The sequence below is a fragment of the Gobius niger genome, assembly GCF_951799975.1.
Source record: "Gobius niger genome assembly, chromosome: 7".
Lineage (NCBI taxonomy): Eukaryota > Metazoa > Chordata > Actinopteri > Gobiiformes > Gobiidae > Gobius > Gobius niger.
This window is the reverse complement of record NC_136858.1, coordinates 17,319,900-17,347,446: the sequence shown is the minus strand read 5'-3', so window position 1 is coordinate 17,347,446 and position 27,547 is coordinate 17,319,900. Positions and strand designations below refer to the sequence as shown.

General features: G+C 42.6%; 1 protein-coding gene across 4 annotated transcripts; it reads right to left on the bottom strand.

Moving 5' to 3' along the window:
* Positions 1-1,429: 1,429 nt before the first annotated feature.
* Positions 1,430-26,803, bottom strand: dachc (dachshund c). Of its 4 annotated transcripts, none has more exons than XM_079559553.1 (11): positions 25,998-26,797; positions 16,121-16,287; positions 13,951-14,061; positions 9,571-9,749; positions 8,836-8,956; positions 8,632-8,760; positions 5,684-5,880; positions 4,741-4,891; positions 3,306-3,434; positions 3,019-3,123; positions 1,433-1,856 (listed from the first exon to the last, which is right to left on the bottom strand). In XM_079559553.1, the coding sequence occupies exons 1-11, from the start codon at positions 26,579-26,581 to the stop codon at positions 1,819-1,821; spliced, it is 1,911 nt and encodes a 636-aa protein (XP_079415679.1). In that variant the 5' UTR covers positions 26,582-26,797; the 3' UTR covers positions 1,433-1,818. The 4 variants fall into 4 exon arrangements, with proteins under 4 accessions (XP_079415682.1, XP_079415679.1, XP_079415680.1 ...); XM_079559554.1 differs by having other exon boundaries at positions 4,741-4,888; XM_079559555.1 differs by having other exon boundaries at positions 1,436-1,856; positions 16,178-16,287; positions 25,998-26,796.
* Positions 26,804-27,547: the final 744 nt, after the last annotated feature.

Below are 27,547 nucleotides of genomic sequence, written 5' to 3'. Positions count from 1 at the left end.
GTCACATCAAACCATGTGTATACCTTCCCCTCAGTGCGTTATTACTCTAGAGGCAATTGATTCAATGCTTATGTTACGACAAAGTACATGAAAAGATATGGTGAACAGCTGCCTAATAGTTTTGCTTTCCCCCATCATGTACAGATGCAGTGGTGTGTTAGTTCCCATTGGTTAGTTCCCAGCCATTAGGTCTATTTGGCTGCCTGTGGTCAGATGTGACTGCAAAGCAGAACTCAGGAACAGCTTGCTAATTGTGTTTCAGACCTTCTCTGTCACTGATGTAGGAGTAAGGTCTAAAAAGGTTGCTTTGCCCCTGTTCTCAATCAAAGATAATCAGATTAAACAACACAAAGATGTGTGTATGTGAGTGTGCGTCTGTGCTTACCAATAAAGGGACTCCAGATTTGGAGACAGCCTTGACTCCTGCTGTTTGCTTTGTTCATTAAGAGGAGATGAGCAGATGGTTTGCTGGTCTGTTGTGCAGTGCACACATGCGGGTTCACACAAATGCACATACACACATGCATGCTCTGTCCTGTCACCTTAGCTTTATCCTCCATTTATCTTTTCCATTACACATCGCTCGGCAGGACAATGCAACTCTGAATTGAGAGGGAAATGTGTGTGCGTGTCACAAGACAAAAAGAGATACGAGCGAGTGTGAAAGAGTAGCACAGTGCTGAATGAAGTCACAAACCTTTTTAGTCGGGACAGCTCTGAGGTGGTCATCTAAAAAGCTGATGACTCATTCTCACATTCATTTATGTGAATCATTGCTATTCAGGTGTCAGCCGTTCTCAATTCTAGAAGAATTGCTTGCAACAAAGGTATTGTTTTATTCTCGCATCACATCTTATCAGCTTGAGTCCAGGAAATGGCACATTGAATTTTAGACAAGCACGCATTACAATCTGTGTATTCAACTCAAAAGGGACTGAGAGTCAATACTATTTTGGGGATATCATCATAATTTGCTGCACTAATGACATTATGCACTGACATTAACATTTCATGCATGTTGTGTTTAAACTGACCATTAGCATATGGCTGTTTGTGAATCTCTCCTGAGGGCCACACACAGCAGAAGAGGGCCATCAGACGGAGAGATAGTGCATTGTCAACATGTTTTACTAAAGGACATCTAGCATGTGACCCTTGTGGCCTCCTCCCTGTCTGTGTGTCAATACTTACGTGTATGCTTTGGAGATGCAGCTACAATCAATGACACATCTCCCACTACACTCACACATCTGTAGAGCGTGTGCACGAACACTCCCTCTTTGTCTCCTAACATTTTAAATGAAATTGACCTGAAGATGTAATTATGCTCTAAATCTGTTAAAGCTCGAGTGGATAGAAATAAAGCACAGACACGTATTCATAAAAAGGATTTGTATTTTTGTATTGTCAAACTGCACTACTGCATAACATTCACAATACATGTCATTTACTGACTGTACAACATGCTGTTATATTTTTTTGATAATAACGAAAAAAGTGGTGACTATATATGTACACGAGTTGTTACAGATTATTCATCGACTGAGTCCAGATAAACAGCACTGACAGAAAACAACTATGTTCATCTTATCTACCGTAGCATCAGAAAACTTGATTGAAAAGGAACACGTTTCAAACACAGTAGAGTACTGTTCTCACTACGGCGGAGATCCAGTGATAAATGTAATAAATTAAATAAGAAAACAATGCCACCCTTGACGTGTAGAGGATGAATGTTGTCACTAAATGCCTGTCAAAGGAGTGTGTCCAGTTAAAGACAGTCTGCTGGGCTTCGGTTCTCTCAGTTCATAGATCTTTTCAGTACATCCCAGCACTTTGGAGAAAGACTCTACCTTCTGAAACACACAGAAAGCAATGGATTAAAATGTGCATGTAAAAGAGGTGCATATAAAAATGTAAATCTTATGAGCAGGTTAAGTAGTTGAACCATAGATCATTAATATACAATCATGATCAGGGAAGAACTGGGAATTGTGTTTTGGGCTGAGATCCATGTTTTTTTCCGATAAAACTTCCTGGCACAAAGGAATTGCTTCCTGCCCTGCTGTCTGACAGACAATCCCCCTTTAAATGATTTATTACTGGGTGTTAATTATGCAAATGATGTCCAAACAAACTCGTCATGAGGACAATTAAGACAGCCGTTAATTAGTGGCCAGTTCTTTTCTTGCTTCACTGACATTCAATTAAAAATTGCCTTTGAACAAGCGAGCTCTCTGGTACGGTGGGTCCTGTTGTGGCGCGGAGCAGGAGGGGCTGGACTATGCACTCGTTTAATGGAAGCGGGCTAGAGATCATGTGCGTTTCTATTTTGGTCTGTTTAAAACATGTTACTTTTGGGATTTTCTCATTAATCTCTGTGAAGACGACGGTGCTGGCAAAAATAAATATATTAAACGCCCGTCTCCATTAAAGCAGCAGCCTGAGTGAACTCCCTCATGCTTCATTTAATTTTGGTCAATTTCTGAGACGCGGCCTCCCTGAGAAATCTTTGAAAACCCTTCCAGTCCACTGGTCAGTTAAGCATCAGATGCAGAGAGCAGGTGAAATAATGAAATGTGTTGTTAGAGTCCAGTTGATTGGAGCCAAATAAAGGAGCAGTGAAAGATAAAAATCACACTTTATTCTCTGAATCTGGAGGAAACTGAACAACCAAAGCTGGTCCTGGACTCACCAAAGCGGAGTTAATAAGTGAATTATTCCCAAGTTCAGAGGGGAGGGAAAGCTGAAATGCAGTTGCTTCAAGAAATCTGCCAGAACTACAATTTCAGCTAATGCTTAATCTTTTACATACAGTATATTGTGTCCAAGGGCACATTCATAAAAATGTGAAATTGTCTCTTTAACTTTGATTTGTCTTTTGTTTTGCTCTGAGCCAAATTGAAAGTGAAAGTGCTTTTGCTGCAGTAGCTATTCCAGATAACAAATAACACGCTCCATTCACAGTAAGTGTGGTTGCCAGACTGTATGCTTTGTTAGTTGGCCAGACAGCTGTACCTTGTGCTGTTGCCTTAGTGTCCAGCCTGTTGTCATCATGTTTGCTCCCTTCCACGTCCTGGGTCACAGACTCTGAGTGGGGAGGGGCCGCTGATGATTGATGGCCTGTAGTTTGGTCATTAATTCATAAAGACACTTAATTAGAGGCTAATGGACAGTCGAGCCTGTGTTGTACTCAAGGCATGGTGACATTTAATATGAAAATGAGAATAGCGCTAGTGCTCGGTGAGTTACGGCTCGAACAAATAAGTGTTGATGTGTTTACACAGAGCTCCTGATGTGTGTACCTGAGTGTGTGGGGGCGCTGTGGAGCAGGCTGTGCTCCGCCTGGTCCCGCAGTTTCACCTCCTCTTCCAGGGCTTCCTGAAGCCGCCTCTTACTCCGCTTCTCCTTCTTTAGGCGCTTTTGAATCAAGACTAGGAAGATGAAAGAAAGTTTCTTAAATATGCTCTCTTTATAGTGGCAAGGCAAGTTTGTTTGTAGAGCACAATTCAAACACAAGGCAACTTAAAGTGCTTCACAGTTGCATAAAATTACAAGAAAACAGATCAAATCAATAAAACATCAACATAAAAAGGATTAATTACAGTAAAAGGCAAGAGTGCAGATAATACTTTCAGTTGTCATATGCATGTGACTTTTCTTTGAATAATCCTCATATCATTTAATTATCATGTAGTTGGTTGTGCTACATTTTCATTTGATTATATTAAATAACCTGTAATCCAAGGCAAGGCATGAGTTTATAAATGATTTGTACCTCATAGCATAGTTGCTCAAGTCACTTTTGTTTCATTCTACTCTCCAAACACGTCTGCATTCTTTGTGATCATTGGCTCTGTCCTAAACTAATTAGGAAGCTTATCTATGAAGGTTGGAAGTACCTTTTTGAATTCCCCAAAAACATAAATTGTGGCTGTTTGGACTGAGGAGTTCTCGAACAGTATATCTCTTAATTTATAGTCTTATATTTATATCATTAGTATTTTTAAACTCACGTTAATTACTTACATTAATAATTTATGAACTAATTTAGGATGAATTTCGTAAAATACGTTGTTGCGTCGTCTGCGACACACATTGTTTTGCTCAAATGTATGCCTCTAATAAATAAGTCATAGCAGATGAGAGGCTTAAAACATCAGCGCCTCTTTCTAACGCAGAATGCCCTTCACCAAGACCTTGGAGAGTTTCCAAGTATTGATGCAGCTAACTGTGTAAAATCAGCATATTTCTTGAAAAGTAAAACTTGCCACATGCATAGATAACATCTGCATTTTATGCACTCTTTGTATTTAGGGCGGTATCTAACCACCTAATATCACTGTGTAGGAATACACAGCAATGGCTGCAATGCTCATTCTGTACATTATATGACACTTTTTTTTTACAACACAAACTTGATTTACTTGGAAGTACACAGCCAACTTCAGTCTAATTCTCGTCTAAAGCCTTTCAGGGATAATATACAGTAGGTGTCTTCACTTCCTTATCAGATTTTCTTGCTTTTAGAAGTCCTTGCAGCTTGGCGGAGGATTAGGTGAAGCTATACGGCAGAAGTGTCCGAGTTTTTATGTGGAAATCAATACAATGTCAGTGTCTATAGGAGTCCACACCCATGAGGAGAAATTTAACGCCGTGGGTAGCGTCGAGTACAAGAGGGAAAAAAAACAAAAGTAACAAAGCCATAAGGAGTTGAAATGAGTAGTGGTTTACTGGTACCTCTGTTTTTCTGCTCCACGCTCAGCTGCCTCTCCAGCGTCTCCCTGAGCTCGCGCTCCCGGACCAGCTCCATCTTCAGCTCCGTCCGCTCCAACTGGTCCTGCTTCTCCTGCGCCCGGGCGTTCTCTATGGCAACCCTCAACAGACCCTGCTTGGAGACACACAGGCGGGCACACGACAACAGGTCAGACGGCCAACCCGACCAAAGCTGAGATCTGCAGGAGCGGGCCACTGGAGGGAGACTTGTTGGGAGTGAGAATTTAAAGTAAAAGACAGCAGGTACAGACCAATGACATTATAATTGAGAAAATGAATTACATAAATGATGAGTTTATTAGCTGAAACAGATAAGTACCAGTGGGGAGGAAAAAGTCCCACAGGGAAAATATCAGATCATTTCTTCTTGATCAAATCAAAACCCATAAAATATTACTGATCTTATTTAATGAGGAACTTAACAGTATTTGGGAAAACTGCTTAATGTCAAAGTATACTTTCAGACAAAGTACTTAATATCAGTACATTAAATCAAAGTTAATTGTACAAGTACACATAGAATATCAGGTCCTTTTTTTTATTTACTGTGTGTGTGATCTGATATTGTGAACTTATTCTGTGGATAATTGCAGCACAGAGCTTTATAGCAGGATATTGAATTCTCGACTGACCCAAAAAGCTACAAAACAAATAAAATGCTGATAAATTATAGCAGCTCAGACATACAACTCCCTCGATTGATAATAAAGCAACGAACTGGCTCCATTGTAACTCCAAAAAAACAAAGCGCAGATATCACATTTGAGAAGCAGGTCAGCACACACCCAGCCCCATACAGCATATCCAAAACCCTGCCCGGATGAATGTTTACCATTTAGGAAATCCCATAGTGTGGTTTTCTATTCACATGGAGCAATATCCAAATAAAGCCCCGGTAGAGGCTCACCTGGATGTTGGTGAGCAGGGTCTCTATGGAGGACAGGCCTTCGGGGAAGATGAAGGGAGCGTGGTGGAATCCTGCTGAGAGCTTCTGTCCCGCAGTGTAAGACAGGCGCTCACAGATCTCCCTGCCTGATGGGGGTTTCTGGTACGCTTGTCTGTCACAGGCCTCCCTGGTCGTCTGAGCAGCCAAGGAGCTGTTATCTGCAGGGCATAGAAGACGACACGTGGAGTGAAGCCAGTCAATATTCCCAGGGCTAAATCGGTTTTAAAGGTCTACTTCCTCGTGTGTCCTGTCTGTTTTAATAAGCACAGGGACGAGCAAAGATATGGAGCAGCACTAGACACATTTTACCTCATCTTCATACCTCATAGTGCAAAGTGGTTTTGTGGCCAGTGTTGTACAGTGGGTTTATGTGGTAAGTAATAGTACAAGAACAATAAACCCATTTTTGGAATGGAATAGAAAACAAATGACCAACTGCAGTGTAAATATGTTTTTGCTCCATTTATTGAATGGTAGGGTTGACGCAAACCTGTAAATTATTCTGCTAAAAATGCTTAATGAAGCAACACCAAAAGCAATTTTTATTTCTTGATAGTGTACACATTTTTTGCATTGAGGCATTTTTTGTCATACACACCATTGAGCACAAAGCAAATAGATGTTAACACAAATTGTCCTACGTGCCTGTGGGTGTACAAACACCTGACTTCTGGTTTGGGCTTTTGTAAATGTGCTTAGCCTTTATTAGATGGCACTTTGCCGATTGATAATGCATCACAGCTTGACATCTCCCTAAAAAAAAAAAACAGCTAAGAAGCTGCATTATGGATGACCATCTGTTTGTAAACCTGAGAACTGCGAGCTCTTGCTCCGTGCCGGTGAGGCAGATGAAGATTAGCCGTTTTGTGCCTTTTTTTACTTCACCAAGCAGTTGCTCACTTTATGCGCTCACTGTCATCTGAGCCACTGAGGACGAAGATGTCCTGGGAGTCCGGCGGTTATTGGAGCAGAGACAAGCGTGAACGTGCGATGTGATATCTGGCACTTTTCTCTGTCTGTGACAAATGACAGTGTTTTCTCCACTTAGCTGACCACAGCATCTTCTGCTCCAAATCCACCACCTCCTTCCTCTGCCTCGGCCTCATGTCTTGGCAACTGTCACATTCAAGGTGTTTCACAGATGAGAAGCAATGCCCCCCTCTCCTCCACTTTCTCCCTCTTTCTTGCTAAAAGCATTGCTCTGTAGAGAAAGGTAATTAGCAGGTGCTGGCGAGCTCAGCGGAGGGCATCCAACTACACTCCTGTGGCTCACATACAGACACACACACATCCAGAGCCGCTAAAGTGCACAGTCAGCAGCGTGGGCTCCCCAGGCTCCTTGGATGTGACTGATCCTTTATTGAGTTACTGTTTTACGCCTACTTTACCTCACATTCACACACACATTTTGGCATGAGCACACACACACACACGCACACATGGCTGCCAGCTCGTTTGATCATTTACCCATCTCCCTAACCAAGGTCACTGTCTGTTTTTCTCTTTCCTCCCAACTTCATCTCTCTGTTCCCCTTTTCTTCCTCTAGCCCACGTCCCCAGGGCTAATGAACTTCACCATGTGAAGACTGCCAGTCAGCGGAAGAGTGCAGGAGGGAGGGAGAGAAATGGAGAGAGACAGAGAGAGAATAAAATTCTGCTGATGTTTGGTTAATGGGAGTGAGGTGTCAGGGATGGCCTCTGATCTCTGCTGCATGGATACGTTGTTCAAAGACCAGTGAAACAGCACACACAGCCAAAACGGCCCAACACACATCCACAAGCACGCACAGATTATCATACAACAGATTGACAGAATGACAGCGCTCAGTACTCTTTGAAACTCAGGGATGAACCTGAGCGGCCGTGTTCTAGGTCAAACACAAAAGCAAGCAATCCAGCAAATGTACGCATTTCATTTGCATGCAGGGAAATCAATTGAAAATCAATTGCATAAATGCAGTGTGTGATGCATGGCATTCACGTCGTTGATGCCATCACTGCTTTGTCAATATGTTCACAGATACCTGACAGCATCTGGAACTTTACCTGTGCTGCTTTGTGATTTTAGATTCGATTACTGAATAATGCTATTCAGAGCTAGAATACATTTACACACGCGCGTGCATATACATACAAACTCTCTCTTACTCGTTGCCCCTCTCGCACAGTAGATTTCTGCTGACTGTTTGTCCTTGAGCAGTCCTCATTAAGCTAATGCAAACCTCCCTGACAGAGAGAACCAAACAACTGACGTTGCAGCGCCGTGGCAACGCAGGCCCTAACGACAGGGAGGTGGTCGTTATGCAGATGAGGTCCAGCTGAGAGCGCGGGAGGCCGCCTGGCTCGTTAGGCCGCGGCCCGGCAAATGGCTCACTAATGTAACACTGCTTCCTGGTCTAATGGAGCCCCTGTTTTCCAGAATTATTTGTCTTTGCTCGCAGCGGGGAGTCGCGGAGACACCTACCGCGAAGAGGAGTGAAAGAGGAGAGCAGCCCGAGAAGTCGGAATCCTTATCGACCTGTTACTGAATTATTTCTCTCTTGTCAACCTATTAAGAGCCCTTTCTGAACTACTACACTGTTAGACTATTGCTGACCCGAGGACGGCACTTCTCAGAGTGTCTGTAAGGAGGTCCCTTTTGGGTAATAAATATATTGAACATAGGATCACAGACTGGATATGCTGTGTCCTTTTCACAGGAAATTCTTTGTGCAGTATACAGCATCTTAAGTGGGTAAGAACCTCTAGGCAGAACTCTCCAAAGACTGTACAGTGTCCACTGAGACAGATGTAGCTTGGTAAGACAAAATAAATTAAATATATATATCAACATACTTGCATATAATGAGGTATGTGCCGAATTATTAATTAGTTACTGAATCCAAAGTGTGAAGTGCTGGGCGTCTCACCTCTGTCAATGTGGCCCCTCTTGCTCTCTTTGCTGTAATCCAGTGAAGAGTCTGTGTCTCTAGTGCTTTGAACCAGACTGGGCGAATGTCCTCGCACGCCGTGACTTGATAGACCTTCATGAAGAGAGTCTATAAATTGGATAAAAATAGAAATAATGTTAAAAATCTAACTTCACAACAGGAAACTATTTAACAAAAACCTACGTGAGATGTCGAGATTGCGTTCTGTGTGACACGGTGAACTTGATACACTGCTGCTGTGATTCGATGACATTTGACCTTCCTCCAATGAGGGGGACGGGGAGGGGCTGTCCCGCATTCGCTCCTGTGAACCACAAAAACAATAGCGGGAATTCAAAGACTGCGTTACAGCAGGACAGAGTATAAAGTCACTGTTCCAATGTTCCTGGGAAATAAATGTGAATATGTTTTTGTCTGCAGTTAGGTTCCACGCCACGCTTCTGAAAAACAATGGCCTGCCTCGTTAATATTAAAACCAGCGATATCCGGAGAGAACTTCCTTCTATTGGCCAGGCTTTCAAGTGGAAAGAAATCTTTGCTCAATAAATTATTCACAAAATGAGTCAATAAGATAATATTAAGAGTATAATAATAGAACGATCCATTGTTGGTTGTCTTTAATATGGAGTCAACATCATATAAATGTAATGTATAAATAGAAAAGTTAACTTTATTGTCCCTTTGACCCATCCTTCATTACCACTGGTGCATGACACTCTAGACATGGTGGCAATAATTTGAATCGTTACTGACATAAACTGTACAAAGAAAGTTTTAAGACCATCCTTTCAGTACTGAACTAATCATTCTTATCAGTATAGCTGCTGGCCATTTCTGGCTCATTTAAAATGCCAGACTTCCCGCCAGGCCCTGTGGCCAGTGGTCAGCTCCCGTGGGCTGATGGGAGTCGGAGTTCACCTTAATGACGGAGGTGAGAGGCCTGACGGGGGGCTTGGCGTGGAGCTGTGCCACGTTGGCGATGCTAGCCAGAGTGCTCAGTCGGTTCATCTGGCCCATCGCCATGGAAACGGAGGCCGGCGCCAGGCTGGCAGGGATCAGAGGATGTGACATCATCATGAACGGGAGCTGGTCAAGAACTGGAGAGAAACGGCATAAAAGTACAGGTTAGAGTCAACAGCCCTCAGGAGGCAGAGGCCAGAGCAGCCGCAGCACTTTGATGCAGGACAGGGTATTTATCACAGTATCACGGCCCGCGCTCAAATCAAAGGCAATTCTATTTCTCACAAAACAAAACTGATATTGTGCTCTAGCATGGTTTTTCTGTGATGATGCTCATTATCCAAAGCACACGGGAAAACGGCAATGAACATGTGAGTGTGTGTGGAAACAAAACAGAGGCGGGAGACAGAAGAAGAATGGGAGAGTTTGAGGAAGGTGGTGCGAATGAAGACTTTGAAAAGTTGCATCGCAGAAGTGTTACTTTAAAAATGGAGATTCTTTTACCTGGCACACACACCTGAATTACTTTTCAGTGCCCTGGAGTTCTTGACAATAATCCAACACTTTTTCAGTGGAGCTAAACTCTTATTATCTTGGACAATCTGTTGTTCTCGCCCCTGTCTTTAAGACATGCAACCACTATCTTTAAAGAAAATTCTTCCTCTCAACAGCACCCCAGTGGGTTGTTTCGGTCCCTCTATTCATGAAACAAACAATCCTGTCGAGGGGGGAGAAAATGACATAAATATTTATCATTTAATAAAAGGAAAAACAAAAACAAAAGAAACACAGGGAGGAAGTGGAACAAAAGAAGCTGATGGCAGACCTGGTGCTGGGCCAGCAATGCAGACCGGGTAATTATAAACACAAAGGCAAAAATCTTGGACTCTATTCCGCACAATTGTCACAAATAATAGCACGAGTGGATGAAAACAAAAAAGACTATCGAAAGAAGGGAGATTATGAAATATAACAAATAAAAGAGGAGAGAAAAGAAAGAAAGAGACATTAGACAGGAAGAAAAGTGTGAAATAAAGGGGGAGCCGTCGACTTTATGAGTTGGGTTCGCTGGACATATGTGCGGTGCTTTGTGCATTTGGCAGATTAGTCCCTCACTTGCCCAGAGCAGAAACCAATCCAAACAAAAGATCTGTGTGAATAGAGCTAAATAACCAGATGCTCCAACAATCCACTTGGAGCCAACTCCAAATATTAAGCCTTGGTCGGGACCCAGCGCTCCATTTGTCACCGCCCCCACCTACTTTCTCCATAATTTCATTTTCTTCACAATGTTCCTTAACCCCCCCCTCACCCCCACTTCTCACTTTCTCTGCCCTCCCATCACTCTCTCTGATGTTTCATTAAAAACATCAAAAGTCAAAGTGCCTCTCTTATGTTTATCCAAACAAACCATTACTGTAAACAAACAGTTACTGTAAATTTCCCAGAAGATCTTGTTAAATGCAGAAATGGCTGCTGCCCGCTCTTCCCCGGCCCATAAGGTGTCACACTCAGCAGTTGTGAGTGTGTACGTGTGTGTAATCTGAGATTGTCTTTGTAGTGGTTAAAGCGCTGGTAGGCCCTATCCTTCCCATAAGGCTGTGGGTGGCGGTATGGAAAAAACACATTGTGCTCATGTGTGTGTGTACGCAGCTGAGGGATGCTGTGTGTGTGTGTGTATCTGTGTGTTTCCACTTGACTCTATCATTAACAGTGATTAAGCTTTACAGGTTTATAATAGCTGTGGTAACCATGCCACCTAACTGCACACAGATGCAGACAGTTGTAACGGAGTGCACAGGCTGGTAAACAATGCTTTGAGCCATACTTTGGATGTTTTGAAGTGGGATTGTAGCCGGATTAAGCAATAGTCTGCGCCGTAAACACAGTGTCAAGATCCTCTACTTGAGAATAAATGCATGAATATTAAAAATAAATGCATGAATATTTACCAATCCAACAAATTCCTGAGACAACTTTCAACCATGTTTTAATGAACTTATATTGGACTTTATTGTAGTATATTTTTCATTGATTCTTTTAAAAATGGTGGCATGATTTATTAAGATTTTATTTATGCTCGCGAGTAAACCGACACATTACATAGTGACTCACCGGCTCGCCACATAAACCAGAGCGCCCACTGCTTGAGCCTCTTGTCCCTTTGCAACTTTGCTCCTTCCACTTCAAAAAAAAAAAAGAAAAAAAGAAAAGAAAAAAAATTGGCAAGGCAGAGGAGGAGGCCTACACTAAGGACAGTTTCTTCTCATTTCAACCTTGCGGTCCATGTAATGACTGTGTCCCAGGTTGATAGTGTATTCCGCCCAGACCTCCATAAGCCCTGTCATCTGTCTAAACACAGTGATGTCGCTTTAACCTGTCGATAACAGTGGGGGTGGCGGCTCCCGGTTTGTTTGTGTGGGTGTATTGGTGTGTGTGTGTGTGTGTGTGAGTGCGCGCGTGCGTGTGCGTGCATGTGTCCGTTCCGCCATCGATTGTCCAGCGTTTGTCGTTTGCATTCAGGATAGTGAATTAGAGAGAAGACTATTGATTTGGCTTCAGCCTCTCATCTTATTCATCTCTCTATCATCCCTGTACCCTTGCTTTTTTGCCCACCGGTGCGCCACTTTTTTGCTGGCGAGGATCCTTGCAGTAAAAAGGCATCGTTTTTCGTTCCATATTGCAACAAAACATTTCACCAAAAGCCAAAAGTGGATTCGGTTTCCAAATTAGGCGATTCTTTGCTTTCCAGGGACAGCTTTTGGAAAAGTGATAATTGAAAGTTTGACAGCAAGGCATCTTCTCACTCCACTGGCCATTAGTGGCTTTTTACTGACATTGAGAGCACATTAAACTCGACAAAGCCCGGGTTCTCTTCCTGTAAATTCAGATCTCAAGTTACCCAGTATCACTACTTTATGATTTGTTAAGGCTGCGCAATATATCAAAAATATTTGATAACCATCTTCAACACTACACTTACATTATTACTGCTTTTTTTTTTTTTATCATTTCACCACAGAATGTTCCATGAAATTCAAGCAAAAAGGAAAAAGAAAATGTTTGGGGTTTTTTCATAATGTGACCAAAATTAAGTTAAAATGGAAATTAACTTTTGCACATTTTTAAAGGCACACTGTGTAACATTTTGGACTATACTGAACTACCCCATCAGTACAAAACATGCTCTTAATGACCAGCTCGACACAGAAAATGCTATTTTTGCAGCGGGTAATCAAAGAATGGATCCGAAATTAACCTGTTTAAATCTCTTTTATCATCATCTCCATGGAGACGAGCTGGAGACGTAACCACTCCCAGAAAAGCTACAGTCATGTCTTAGCAGAGGTGAACCGCTCACAGCAAAATAATTGTTTGTAAATTTATGAGGTATTTTTCAATGATGAAAGCATCTGTCATAAAATAAATTATTGTGTTTCAATTTTAGTTTTTGGGTAAAATTTTACACAGTGGAGCTTTAAGATAAGATGAGATAAGAATAAACTTTCTTGTCCCCTGAGGGAATTCATCTTGGACTCGGCTGTTTCCACCACACATCATCCTGACAACAGTTCACGTTCTACAAAATTACATAAAAAGATACATTACAAATACAATAGAGGACTGTAGAATGTATAAATAAGAAGGTGCTCGGAGTGTTTTAAGTTACAGTGTGTGTTTTTTTGTTTGGGTTGTGTGGCTTCATGCGATATGAATATTGCATAATTCGATAACTGCAATAATGTGTGCAGCACCACAATGTAGAGCAATCACAAAGAAAAAAAAGAAAAATAATTTCCAAGCACTGTTTGTCAGGCTTGAAAGATCATGATAATATTCTCCTCTGATAAACATTGCATTAGAACCACTAATACTGTACAAGAACAAGATGTGCTTACTTATTACTTGCTTACATGGTCTGTAATTTTGGTGAAATTGCAAATTTATGGCCAAAACAAGAACGGTCCGGTTGTTTTTGAAGTTGGCTGTTAAAGATTTACATGTTCAGTGGGGATCAAAGTGCTTAGGGCTGAGTATTTGTGGCCTTATGACAAAAAGTCATGGGAGTTATTAAAAAGGACAGCTAAAATCACAGTGCACTTTCAGTCAGGCCGGAAGAATGGAGCAGGAGTGACGCCACATCCTGGTTTGAATTGATGTGGTAAAGCCAGGTGCTGGTATTGACTTGGCTCTGAGTAACACTTAAATGTGAGAAAGTACCGTCACGTGAATTGTTTTTTTGGCCTTACAAATGCACGCGCGCACACACACACACACACACACACACACACACACACACATACACACACACACACACACACACTCACACACACTCACCCAGTCCAGGGTTGTGATCCCCGTTCTCCCCGTTTGGCCCGCCGTGCTGCTGGTTACTGTGGAAACTGGCCATCGCTTCCAGCTTGATCTTTTTGGCCAGGGCAGACAGATCTGAGAAGGACGGACACAGGAGTGAGATGGACATAAAAAGAGAAGAGAAAGGAGAGGAAAGGAAAGGAAAAGGAGAAAAAAAGGAGGGATCAATAAGCGGCAGATCAATGGCCCCGGTGGAGGATTAGAGCAGTGGGTAGGCAGGAGGTTGTCATGGGAAGACAGAGGCCGGCCATTCATTCTGACTGCACCGCTGCACCGGCCATTTAGTCTGCCAGCGAATCAGCAGTGATAGGAACAAGCCAAGACATTCATCTCTCCCACACAGGGACATCGGAGCCCACAGCTCAGCATGGCACGCACAGGCCGGCTCCACCTCGCAGTCCGAAACCACTTCTGTATCTCTGCAAATTACAAGCCAAATAGGCTCTAATAGAGGTTCTGCACTTTGGGATAAAATGAAATGGAGAGTGACAAAATGTGGCACGTGGCCGAGACGCTTTTTAATCTGTGCCTTGAACTTCAGAAGGACGTTTGACCTGAGTGCACCCTTAAAGCTCCGCTTTGCCACAGAAAATTAAACTAATACAGACAAACACAGTGAATTATTAAAGTTTGACAAACTGAGCTCTTGAGCAAACGCAGCGCAGGAAAGGCAAACAAACTCTCTTAATTTCCTGACGGTGGATACATCATAAACATTTGTTCTTTCAGAGTTTTCCTTTTTTTCACAAGCTGCCACAATGGCTTTAGGAGCAGAGCGTCATGTCTGTCCAGAGCGTGGACAACCACAACAAATTGTTTCTTTTCTTTCTCATCTTCTCACCTCCTCGCCGCTGCTCAACGCCCATCCCCTCTCCTTACTTTACCTTTTCAAATGTCAGCATCACAGCAGGACATAAGTCACCGCGTTGTGTGTGTGTGCGTGAGCGTGTGTGAGTGAAAAAGCGACTAAGGAGGATCACATCAAAGATTTTCCCTGCCTTTTACGCCCAAATGTCCTCCCTCTGCCTGTCTCTTCCTCTCCTCTCATGTGGCCAGTTCTAATCAGTGGCGCTGACATTGCCGCCGTGCCCTCTCCTTTGGTGGAAAAAGACGCTTTTCCCACTGAGAAAGATGCTCTTGAACGCACAACACACATGCATACGCACGCACTCAAGCACCTTTGAACAGTGAGAGGAAGCGGAGGCTAATAGAAAATGGCTTCTTTTGAGGCGGGGAATGAAAAGATCAGGTTGCAGTGAAGAGCACAAAGCCAAGGGCAACTTTGAGAGCAGTAAGGTGCCAACAATTACTTTTCTCTCTTTCTTTTTTTTGGGGGGGTAACACACCCAAACTCAACGCACACAAAACATGACAGGCACTCTGCTTACACCCAGGTACACTGATGTTTGTGACGAGGAAGAGCAGCCAGGGGGGGAGCGAATGTTACTACAAAGTCAAATTATAAATCTCAAATTACCAAAACAACAGGCAACTTTTTCATGTAACTTCATCTTTAGACTTTATACATCACCCTTAAGGTTTCAAAGGTCTCTCGATTCTGTTATTGATGCAACCAGACCACTTTGCATGACTTCTTCGAGATAAAAAACCCCCTAGGCTTGCAAGTTATGAGTAGTTTTGCGTGTGTCAGCACTATGTATGCTAATTTTATTAATCAGCACGCAGGTTACCTCCCAGAACTACGCCTCCCTGTGCCTCCTTGTATCGATGATGAGTAAAAAGATGCAGTTTCATGGAAATCAGGGTAAAAATGCCCAATCATGTACCCACCGTATTCAGGACAGGTGATCCATTCATTTTCAAAGAAGAATAGCTTGTTTGTGATTAAACTGCTTGGCCGGCGATAAAGTTTTTTGGGCGTCATTCAAATTAAAGACTTATTGGCTTAGAATTATAACTAGTGGGTGAACTTTTTTTTTTTAAATCCACATTTTGTCATTTCATTCACAATCATAAAGCATGTGCACTGCTGTGTTTTCATATCCTTTCTGGCCGTAACACAACTTCCACTGAGCTGTGTAAACTCTTGCAAACTCAAGAGCAAAGAAAAAAGGGCCTTGTTGTGAGTTTTACAAGCGGACACGTATCTTTGTAGCTAAGTGGCTTGGCTTACATTCTTGCATGTTTCGGATACTGTTCGTCTGTGTAGAGTTGAGGAGTGGGTGGTCACCTGCAGGGGGCATGATCCCGGCGTGCATCAGCCCACTGTGGGACAGCATGTGGTGGGTCCCGCCCTCTGTCACACTCTGCAGCCTCTTGGGCGGTCGTCCGGGCCTCGAGCTGCAGAGACAAACACAAACTTTTACAGTCATTAGGACGTTTTTTTTGTTGTTGTTTTTTGTACACCTTGCTCTCACGCTGGGACTCCAATGGGGGGAGCCCTGTATAGTACGAGTAGACCCCACTGTCCTTCACTTTGTAAAAACCTCTGATCTTGCGCTGGCAGAGCAGTGAAACCTGAGCGTCTCCGGGAAGGCTGCTGTAGTGCAAATCTGACCTCCCTGTGGATACGAGCAAGCAGAAAAGGAGTTTCCCTGTGGCATCAATAAAGCACCTCATTACTGTTCAGCTTACTCATTCATTTGTTTGCTTATTAAATGTGTTTGCCTCCCTCCCTTACCGCTCCAACTTCATCTGTTCACTCAATCCCCCCCAATTTCCCGCTGTGTCACAAAATAGGTCGAGGATTTTATGTCGTAAAGCAGGTGGAGGGCAGTGGCCGATGTGATCCTATGGGCGATTCACAGAAAAATCCATAAAAATTAGACCTCATTGTTTTTTGTTCGGGTTGAGATCACACATTTTCTGCTCTTGTTTTTGAATGTCCTTTCAACTAAGAAAAATCCTGCCTATAATGCCATCACTTTTATTTTTTTAATGAAGACAGCAGAGGGTGTAATTTTTATAAAATTTTAAATATGCTATTTTGTTGCCATGTTACACCTAATTTACCGTTTGAATTGCTCAAAATCTGATATGTAAATCACAGAATGCTGCCCGAGTAAAAAATGCACAAATGACTCAACTTTTTACATGTTACTCGTTTTTGTACATTAGCAAGCCCTAATTAATGTCGTTTTAATATAAATCTGAAATTAAAACGATACTGAGCGATAAAACCTCTTTACTCAGCAAACAACATGTTTTGGAGTCTGTGTGGATTCTAAACCACCCATGGTTTTCAGGTCAAGTCATTTCAAACTTTGTTCATTTTAACCAAAGATCATTTCATTTATGCTTTAGTGACGCTTTAAGTTTGTTTTTTATGGTTCAAACATGGTTTACACACAGTTTTGACTCAAAGTTACTATTATTTGGGCTAGTTTTCAGTTGACCCGGTGGTGGCCTGGAGGTCAAATACTCAAATACTAGTTGATAAGTTGTGATCAATACGATTAGTTCTGTCAGTTCTATAAAGAGGGCCTAGCAAAAATCAATTAAAAGGTCCGCAAAATGTTCTTTCGTAACTTTCGACATTATGTCCAGGGTCCGGACATGTGCAGTCATTGCTCTTGAAAATGTTAAAACATGAGCACAGGTTGTCTATTTTACAAACCAGAGTTGATCAATGAATCCATCATTTTGCCATTTTATATCAATGTTATTTAAACTGTTTCGATCATTTTTAATTCAGCCTTAGAAATTAAGTATATTGAGAGGATGAAAAGGCATTGGGGTCCGGACTAAAGCCTCTGGAGGTCCGGATCCTGACCCAGGTCCGCCAGTTGGAGACCCCTGGCCTAGAGTGTCCATGTGAACATACTTCCCTTTTACAGTTAAAGGCAACTACAATTGGGGCCTGTCCTCTGCCTCAATATTAAATAGGCTTTATAGAATGTTATGATGCCACATGAACATAACCTATCCCCCCCCCCCGCCGATAAAGCGTGGGGCGACGACCAGCCAGACTCACATGGTTGATTGAGGCGGGCACGCTCAATCAATCGTGTAGGAAGTATGTGAAAAGCTGTCAGACATCACATGGGCTCTGACTAAACGGTGTGAATGTCCTGACAGGGGGAATGACACGGGCCGCATCAGGCTTAATGACAAGCAGCACAGCTCATCTCTAACTCCTACCACTCTGACATGGGCGATACAAGAGTCGTCCGGGAAGTGCGCGCCGCTCAAGTGTGCCAGATTGGAAAAGAAGTGAAGGAGTGAAGGAGAGAAGTTAAGAGGAGGCAGAAGATAGAGGGGGGGGGGGGAAAGTGTAAAAAAAAAAAAAAAAAGGGGGAGATAGACTAGCAATAGCAGAAGCAGCTTCCTAGCGTGGGGTGTCTTTGAGCAGATTTTAATTAGAATCTAATCCAGCCGTCATTAAGGCCCCATAAACGAAGCTGTCAGTCAGGAGATTAATGGCGCCTCATTTGCATATTGCATATAATTCATCAATTACCCAGCAGAAAGGACCAATCCCCTGTTGACACACCCACCGGCTGAGAGAGGGGGAAGATGGGAAGAGACAAAAAGAGGGAGAGAGAGATTGTGTAGTGACTAACTGCGTGAGAAAAAACAGGTAGCGGCGCGAGTGTGTGTGCGTGTGTAAGCAAACGGTGTGTGTGTGTGTGTGTGTATGAAGTGTTCAAAGGTTAATTTGATGAGCCGATGAGCTCCACAGTTCCTGCCCTCGGTTTTAATGAGTTGTTATTATTGTCTCTTATTATGGGCCCAGACCGACTGGGATGTGACAGCTGACATCAGATATCACGCACACACCGGCACGCGCGCGCAGGTAGGCTCACTCACCGGCGGTGGGGACGTGAGGAGGGATGTGGTAAGGAGATTATGTATGTGATGGAGAACATACTAAACATTTTTGTGGCCCACACACCGAGACAGGTTTGTTTTTCTAAGTACCAGGTGAGAGACGTTACATCACAACTAACTTTAAAAAAAAATATATATATATTTTCGATAGTCTTCTTTTAGAGTGTGATCAGACCTGGGTGACCTGTTGGTTTTTGTTTTGTCCTATTATTTGAGCCTATCTCGGCATCTTTGAGCCTGAGGCGGGGTGTACACTGGCCAGAACAACGGCCCGCTGAAGGGTCAACACAAGATTCACATAACTTTATATTGAATGTGTAAAAAGTCTGTGAAGGGACTACAGACCACATGACTTAACTACAGCCCAGTTAAGTCATGTGGCAGTAAATAAATGATTAAAAAAAAAAAAAAAAAAACCTAAATACTAGTTTTATTGTTTCTTTCAACGCTACGGAAAAGTAACAGTTCCTGGAAGGACCTGGCCATGTATACTTTTTAAATTACTTAATCAATACCTTTTTGGCCAAGATGAATAGATAGTCGACTTAAAACATTAAATAAATAATAATGTAGCCTATTAATTCCACTTCATAAAATAAAAATATGAAGGTAATACAGATCCAACATGAGTGATGGTATTGACAGTATCGTATGGCTAATATCAATACTTTAATCAAAATATAAATATATATATTGATTTTAATCAAATTTACTGAATTAGCCTTTTTGTATTATTATTTTAAATGTTAGATTATTGTTTTGTAAATCAGAATTACTTTTACATCATATCACTTAGGGCTGGGCAATTTATCGAAATTTAATCAAAATCGCAATCTATACTTTGGACAATCTCAATAATCGTCATGGGGCTTTAGAAATCGACAGGTTTACAGCCATGTCTTTTGGACGGGACAATGAAAGACTTTTGTGCGATAAAATGAAACTTGATGTAGCATTTGTTTTTGTCTGAGATGAGGTTTCAATAAATGAAGTATCTAATTTCATTAATTAGCAAGATGTATTTAATTTATTATGAATCGAAAATCAATATGGGGAAAATAATCGTGATAATTTTTCCCCAAAATCGCCCAGCCCTAATATCAATCTGTTTTAAGCCGGTGAGCAACACGTGAGATTATGGCTACTTTTAAAGTAGTTTTAAAGAGTATCCGTATCGGATTGGAGCAAAGTAATACTTGGCAATGGACTTAATCCAAAATCACTGCATTGCTGCAAACACTAATGGGACAAAAACACCGACATTAAAAGAAACGGACAAAAGAAACAAACAAATAAACATGAAACCTTATATCTCCTGTTTCCTGTCTTTGGGCCCTGACCTTATGTTTGGAGAACATTGCCTTATACTGAAGCATACTGCGCTTAACAAAAGCAGGAAATGTATTTTTAGGCCTTGAACTTTGAAGATGAATTCCATTGCAGCTGATTTTGAAAGACATTAACACAAATGGAGGAGCAAATAGCAGCGGGGGAAATAAAACACACAGAGACCAAAGAGCTTGGTCCCATTTTTTTTTTTTTTTTCAAACTACAGGCGCTTCCCTCTTCCTCGCTGCTGTTTATTTGCGCACACTAATTAATGGCCTGTGTGCGCTCGTGTGCCTTAAACGGGTGGTGCGCCTTTGTGTATGTGTTGCATTTTAGGGGGCATAGAGATCTGGAACCTCATTTTGTGTTTAGTCTGCAAGTGCGTTGATACATCAAAGTGACCCGCGGAGGGAGGTCCATGCCTGTGTTTGTGCATGCAAGCGCACTTTTGGTGTATGTGTCTGTGTACGTGTGTGTGTGTGTGAGGTTGGAGAGCACCGGTTCCCTGAGGTAGGATTAATGAAAAAGCCTTTCATGGAAAAGTCATCAAGCTGAGGGGATGGAATGAGAGAGAGGAGGGGGGAGAGAGAAAACAGTGCATTGTGTGTCTGTGTGTAAGGTGTGTAGGAGAGGGGGGTGTATGGCTTATGACCTCTTTGTCTCAAACTTTAATTAAAATCTCACCCAGACGTCCTCCCTCATGCCAACGCTTAGGCCACACAAACACTCACACACACACACACACACACTCAACATTTTTCTTAAGGAGAGGTGCTCCGTACATCGCGTTCTGCCCCTACCACTTTTTTTTTCTCCCCCCCCCCCCTTTTACCACTTTACCTGAAACACGAAACGCTAAACATGGCAGCTGCAGCTTAGCACAGGTGGAGGAGAAACAAAACAGAGCAAAGATGACAGATCTCTCTCTTAGCCGCTAACACGCGCGCAATGGGGGGAACAGAAAAGTCATGAAAGAAGAGGAAGTGTTACAGTCAAAACAGTGGAACAGCTACTGGCTTGGAGGGACTGAGGTGCTGATAGGTAGCAGCTGTGTGTTTGTGTGCATGGAGAAGAGAGGGGGGGGGGGGGGGGGGGGAGAAAAAAAAATGAGAAGGGGGTGTTTGGGAGACTGGCTCAAACAAGATTTTGTTTGGAATATATTAGCAGCGGTTTACAGCTCCCTTGCTCCCATCCTTTCAATCTGTGTTTATCAGGCGGGTTTGTATTCGCCGTCACGGTCCGGTTTGATAAATCATATCGCTGTTGCTTTTGCGCTGGGAAGACTTATACTGCCGGTTACAGAAGTCAGGCAGAGATTGATGTTGTGATCTTCTCCTTAAATTGAGGGCTGAAAAAAAAAAAAAAAAAAAAAAAAGCCTTTATGCGGCGGTTGTTATTAGAAAAAGCTTGCGTGATGATGTCATGACACAGGCAGGCGGGAGAGAGAGAGACCGTTTTTTTTTTACACACTCGCACACACACGCTCAAAGCCCAGACTCTCAGACGGGACGTTTGATCATGGTAAGAATCTGATCTCTTCAACTGATACGGCCGTGCATTCCTCTCCTGCATTCCAGGGTCAAGACGGTGTCAAGAGCGTCTATACGTGCGATAGGTGTGTGTGTGTGTGTGTGTGTGTGTGTGTGTGTGTGCTCCATTAGGGCCTGTCATAAACGAGGAACGAGGAAGCCCCGCTACATCTCATCGTTTTCTCTATAAAACATCAAAAGAGAGCAAAGGTTAAAGTTGAGTTAATGACCCCACCCTTACGAAACACTCCCTCCCTCCTCCCGCCCCTTAATGCTTGACTTTGACAGTGAGTTATGGTGCTAGCTGTGCTGGGACATAGCTTTAGGGGAGTCTACCTTCCCACACAAACAACGCCGAGGGCCCACCGCTGCCCAGCCTCCAAAAAAAAGCCGAAGGTTTGCCACAGAGACAGACAAAGGGCGCGCTTTTGTTGCACTCGGTCTCATTTATCACTGACCAGTTGGAATGGTCAAACTTTTTTAATGTTTATTTTACACCTGCTGGCTTTGAAGTTTCTGAGTAACAAAAAAAACCCGCCTCATGAGATCTGAAGACACGGAAAAAAAGCGTCATGTCTTGATATCATTAACTCGGGCTCCACGAATCATCGCGATACACTTGAAATTGCAAATAACAGTTATACATGATTATAGGTGATACTGTGGAATGTTCTCTGGAAACAACCATCCGCCTCCATTCGGGATTGACTTAGTTTAAAGCCTGCCAACCCTTCAGTTTAGACTTCTACAACCACCTTACTCAAAGTGGAGTCCGCTCGGCCGTGTGTAGGGAGTCCCTGAACAAATCTGAAAACCATTGACGATTTTACACTTTGTTACAGTTTATTCTTAAGCATTTATAAACGACAATGGAAGCAACTATTTCGATACGATGGTTTTAAACATGTCATATTGTTATAACGCCACATGGACTTTGGGGATTTTAGCTGCTCGGTGAGGGGATCCTAAAAACTTTGCGAATCCCCAATGTTTGAAACCGCGATTGTTTCTTTTGTTAGTTCGGCAGTTCATAATTCAATCTTCTCACAAATTAAGGCTTTTAAACTTGTATAAAATGAGCGCATAAAAACTTAATCTTGACTTCAGACTCTAATCGCAACGCTTATCAGGAAAAAACAAAAGAAGGTAGTTTCTTCCCCCAAATAAATTGTCCTACTTATTATTTACACCGCTCATAATGTTTCTAAGACAATGCGCATCCATACAAACTTTGTCGATTTCAATGGTTCATTCAAAGTAATTTGGGTCACCGTTCTGAGAGAGAAACTTTGCACCTGAAATTCACACGGAAAGAAATCTACTCCTTTATAGCAGGGTTTGGACCATTGCAATTGATAATGTACAAGCACAATAAGGGTTTGTCCATTAAAACAAGCGGTGTGCTACTTTTCAGTGCGGTCAATGCAGACCGCTATTCACAAACGCAGACCGCGCTTTTGTTGGGAGGTAATGAGAGATGTTGCCGCTATGCTACATTACACAGGTTTTGAGTAACACCTGGGTTGGCATTTCTTGAACTTGACACAAATAAATAAACAGAGCGGCTCATAATGGGTGGTGTATGCGCGTGCACGTACGCCGTTTGACCCGGGCTGTTTGATGTGCGTCGCCAACATAAAATAAGACTGTTCCTTTTGTGAGGGAGAGAGAAAAGGACAGTGGATCGGGTTGCCTCCTACACGTCATGTTTCTCTTCGTGGAACTAATGTCATTTTGAAGCAAAGGCAGCAAACACACAGGCGTGACCGGGGAGTGTTTCGTCCCTGTTGTCTGTAAGTGTTGAGTGTGAGTCTAAGTGTGAGTGTGTACAGTGGGTTCAGGAAGTGTCCCATAACCCTCTACTTATTGAGATTATGTTATGTCTGAAATCTACACTCATACAGGCTGATCTTGAGGCTGTACCTTAATGTGTCAGGGACAGTGAATGGAATTTAGCACCTGAGCGTTTGTGAAGGCGCAAAAACAGCACAACTAGGATTGGAGCAATACTGTAATGTTGTGATTGTACCTTTTATGTGTTTTTCCACATTTTCTTAAATTACTAATCAGTATAAATGTTTTACCATTAGAAAGAGATTAAGAAAAATATCTTTGTAACTGACTGCTACATAGTAAAATGGAAATCTTTCTGAATCCACTGTATTGGGCCGTCTATGCATTCAACGCTTCTTCGTGGTTTAATGAGCCAGTGATCTGGCAAAAGAGCAACACAAAAGATGACAATATTTTAAACAAAGACCATTTAAAGCTGCTTTTCTAACAAAAGTTGATGCACAATAGAAAATAATGAACAACTTCTGAAGTGTCTTGTTGGTCATGTTAAAATAGTTGACAAGGCTGTTATTTCTCCTCTATCCTGACTGACTGCTCTGGACTGGAAAATAATAAGTGATGGGTGTCTTAATCAGTAACAAAACCCTGAGTGAGCCTGGATGCTGTCAGAGAGTTGTAACATCATATTCTGGACATGTTCTTAAAACTTTTATAGCTTTTGTTGGCAACGGTTCCAAATTTAACCATTGGCTTCTTGCAGTCCCGTGTTTTCCCGCAAGTGCAAGTGTATCAGTGGGCTTTTGAAGCCACAGACTAATAAAAATTGAAGCGGACAGTTGACTACAAAGATCTGGAAATGTTCAGACTAAAAGTGCCAGAGCCACCAGTAAAGTGATGTTTTTGGGTCTCATTAACTAAAGCTGTTTGTGTGTGGTATGGATAATTAGAGACGACAGAGGCTGTGTATTTTCTCTGGTTGTATTACAACATTCCCATTAACACCTGATCACAAGAAATCCCCCACGCTGCCAGAAGATGCATCTGGATTTTCTCTTGGTTAGAGGCTCTCAAGTGCTTGAGTGCAGGTGTTAATCCGTTCAACAACAACTTGATTCTAACAATAGAAATAGTATGCTCTATGCAGCAAAGCAGTGACTTAATGTGACAGCTTTAGAGCCATTACAACAGCTGTCAGGTTTTAAAGTATCTTGGCAAAGCCAAATGTACAGATTTTAGCTTACATAAATTAGGCATGAAGTTATCTGGAGGAAGTTTCTATTGGTTTTTGTCTTAAGTTTTCCGGGTAGACATCTTGACACATCCTATGCGTTAAATGACAGGTGTAAATTGGATTATTCATGCTCTAAGGAGCAGGGATTAACTATCAAACAATAAAAATTCCCCAAACTGGGGCTAATCCACACTTCTTGTGTATTAAAACTCATGCTGTTCCGAGCATGTGGCTTACACATCAGTCGTCTGAAGCAGCAGGAAACCACACATCTCCGCCAATTTAGCTCCTTTATCCAAACATCACTGCTCGCATTGGATTGATGACCCATGTAGTTGGTCACCATCAGAGTTCTGCAAAACTGCTCATTTACATAATCGCATCATAAATACCGAGAATTCATTTAATCATCCTCTCTGTTCTGATGCTCAGGGCTAAAGAGTGTTGATATGATAAGACAGCCAGTTATTAAGGAAGGAGAGAGAGAAGTGAGTGCAAGGATCAGTGAGTGAGTGAGTGAGCTTGTCCTGATTTAAGCTGCCGCTTGGGGCCAAATGAAAATTAATTAATTTCTGTGAAGAATCAATTTCTCAGAATGACAGTGTCAGATTCAATGTGTGCACAAGTGTGTGTGTGTGTGTGTGTGTGACAGAGAGAAAGAGTGTGTGAAGAGATTAGAGCCTATGATAACATGACAAACTTTTAAAAGAGCTTTCTTTTGGGATTACTAAAATTCATTATCATCAACATCATCAGTGCAGTCCCATAATCATCATCAGATGAAATGGTAATTAGTGTCAGGCCAAGAAACAAAAAGGCTAGAGGAAAGTTTCAATCCGTATTCATTCATCACTAATAATCAAACTGTAAAAGTCATATATATTCAGAAAGGGCTGTTGTTTCCGAGTTTGGATTCACAATTAGATGCAATTTCATAGGTTGTCTTTGTATTGCATTCGGAAATAGAGTCACTAACTAAGCCTTCAAAATGAAATCTGGTGCATGAAGGAAAGCAGTAAATCACAAAGCACCTATAGTGTGGCTGACTATTAACCTCATATGGCACTTTAAGATGCACGTAGGCTACAAAAATGACAGTTGTCGTAAAGTAAATTGAAAAAACCAATAAGAAAAGAAGTGGACATTTCAGTTGTCAACAACTTCAGAATCAGGAGAAAGTTAAGTAAATGTACTTTTTGTTTTATCTTAAGGGGCCCGCCTATGCACCGTGTGCTGCAGGTGCGACCAACTTGTAACCGTGCACTTGATGAGCACCAGATCAACTTTTCATCCCTGTCTCGCCACCTTCCCTCTCGCCTGTCCCGCGCCACACTCACCTGGCATTGGTGCAGTCGTTGTAGAGCGTCTCGAAGTCCTGCCTGGAGATGAGCTTGCAGCGGTTCACCCCGGGCTGGATCGCCCCGAGACCCCGCAGCACGCGGACCTGCTCCACGTTGCACACCACGGGCGTAATGTCCAGTCTTTTCAGCTTGGTGTACACGGTGTGAAGCCCGCCAACCAGGTGTTTCAGAAACACATCAAAAGCTTGCGGCAAACAGATGAGCTCCGTGTCTTTCACCGTAAAAGAGGCGATTTTGACCCCCTTCACCTCGACCAGTTTGCACTCGTTGTTCTGAGGCGTGCTCTCCACGGGCGAGGGGGTCGCGTACACCGGTTTGCCGCCGCTGGACAGAGGTAACCCTGCCGTCTTCAGCGGAGACCCATTCGGCAGCAAGAGGTCTGCCCTGAAGGAGTGAAGCAGCGCCGGGTGAGGGACCGGAGGAGCGGGGGATGAGGCGGCTGAAGTGGCGGCAGGTGGCGGAGAGTTGGTGGCCGGAGACACGGAGCTCGGTGTCGGGTGATGACCGAGAGGTGCAGCCGGGAGAAGAGCCGGGCCAGAGGGAGATGCCATGGTAGTCATGATGAGGGGAAAAAGCTTCACAAAAAAAGTAAACTTTAGAGTCAACAGTGTCCAAAGTAAGTTTTTCTAACAAGTGTTGCTGTTGGGAAGGAACGATCCGCGCATCGAGAGTGACGGAGAGGAGAGGGAAGTGGACAGACAAGGAAAAGACAAGATCCGTGAATGTGTGTGTGAAAAACAGATCACATAGTTGAATGTGAATGAGAGAGGCTTGTCTCCGCGCTGGAGATGCTACTGTCACATTATCATAAGGAGGAGGAGCCTGGCTTCTTGGAGAGGGAGAGAGTGTACAGATTAGCCTATATAAAGTTTGGATAAGCTATTTATACGCCCAACAAATGCACAATATTAATGTTTCTTAAGTTATTAGTGTGGGGGCAATCAAGCTGCTTTCTCCTTTTCCTTTTCTTAATAAGAAGGCCACGGTAATCTTTAGCTTGTAACTTTTGCTGCTTTCTAATGAAATCATTATTACAGCTCAAATAACAGTGGTCATTACTTATGAATTATTGGTTATTAATTCATGCATTTTATTTATTTATTTTACTCTATACGCAGCACAATCCCAAATTCCCATTTTGAGTAAAATTTTGGATGAAACTGTCCAATTATGAGGCTATATAGTCTAGATTGTTTTAAACTAGTGGTGTCCAAATGTTTTCATCGGGCGGCATTTTGAAGGTGGTTTGCACTTTGACAAATTCAACTGGATTCATTTAGTGGGAGTTTATTTAGGCTTGGAACCAACGCCAGCACAGTATTACGCGAAAATGTTAGTTATTGCATTTAAATATTACATTTTGGTCAAATGTAGCAAGAAGCCTGAGGGCCAATTAAAGTTGGTCTGATGGCCACATTTGGCCCCGGGACCGCACTTTGGGCACCCCTCCTTTGGAATTGAAAGAACTTGAACATCTGTGGGAGCAAGCAAGCAGGCTACTTTGTCCATTTTGGCTTGAGAGAGTG

Excerpts from the sequence above, each read along its gene's own strand:
- dachc (XM_079559553.1), bottom strand. The coding sequence starts at position 26,581 with ATGACTACCATGGCATCTCCCTCTGGCCCGGCTCTTCTCCCGGCTGCA. Across the intron at positions 9,750-13,950 it reads GGATCACAACCCTGGACTGG|TTCTTGACCAGCTCCCGTTC; the intron begins GTGAGTGTGTGT and ends GTTTCTCTCCAG. Across the intron at positions 8,957-9,570 it reads CTCTCACCTCCGTCATTAAG|GAGCGAATGCGGGACAGCCC; the intron begins GTGAACTCCGAC and ends TGTGGTTCACAG.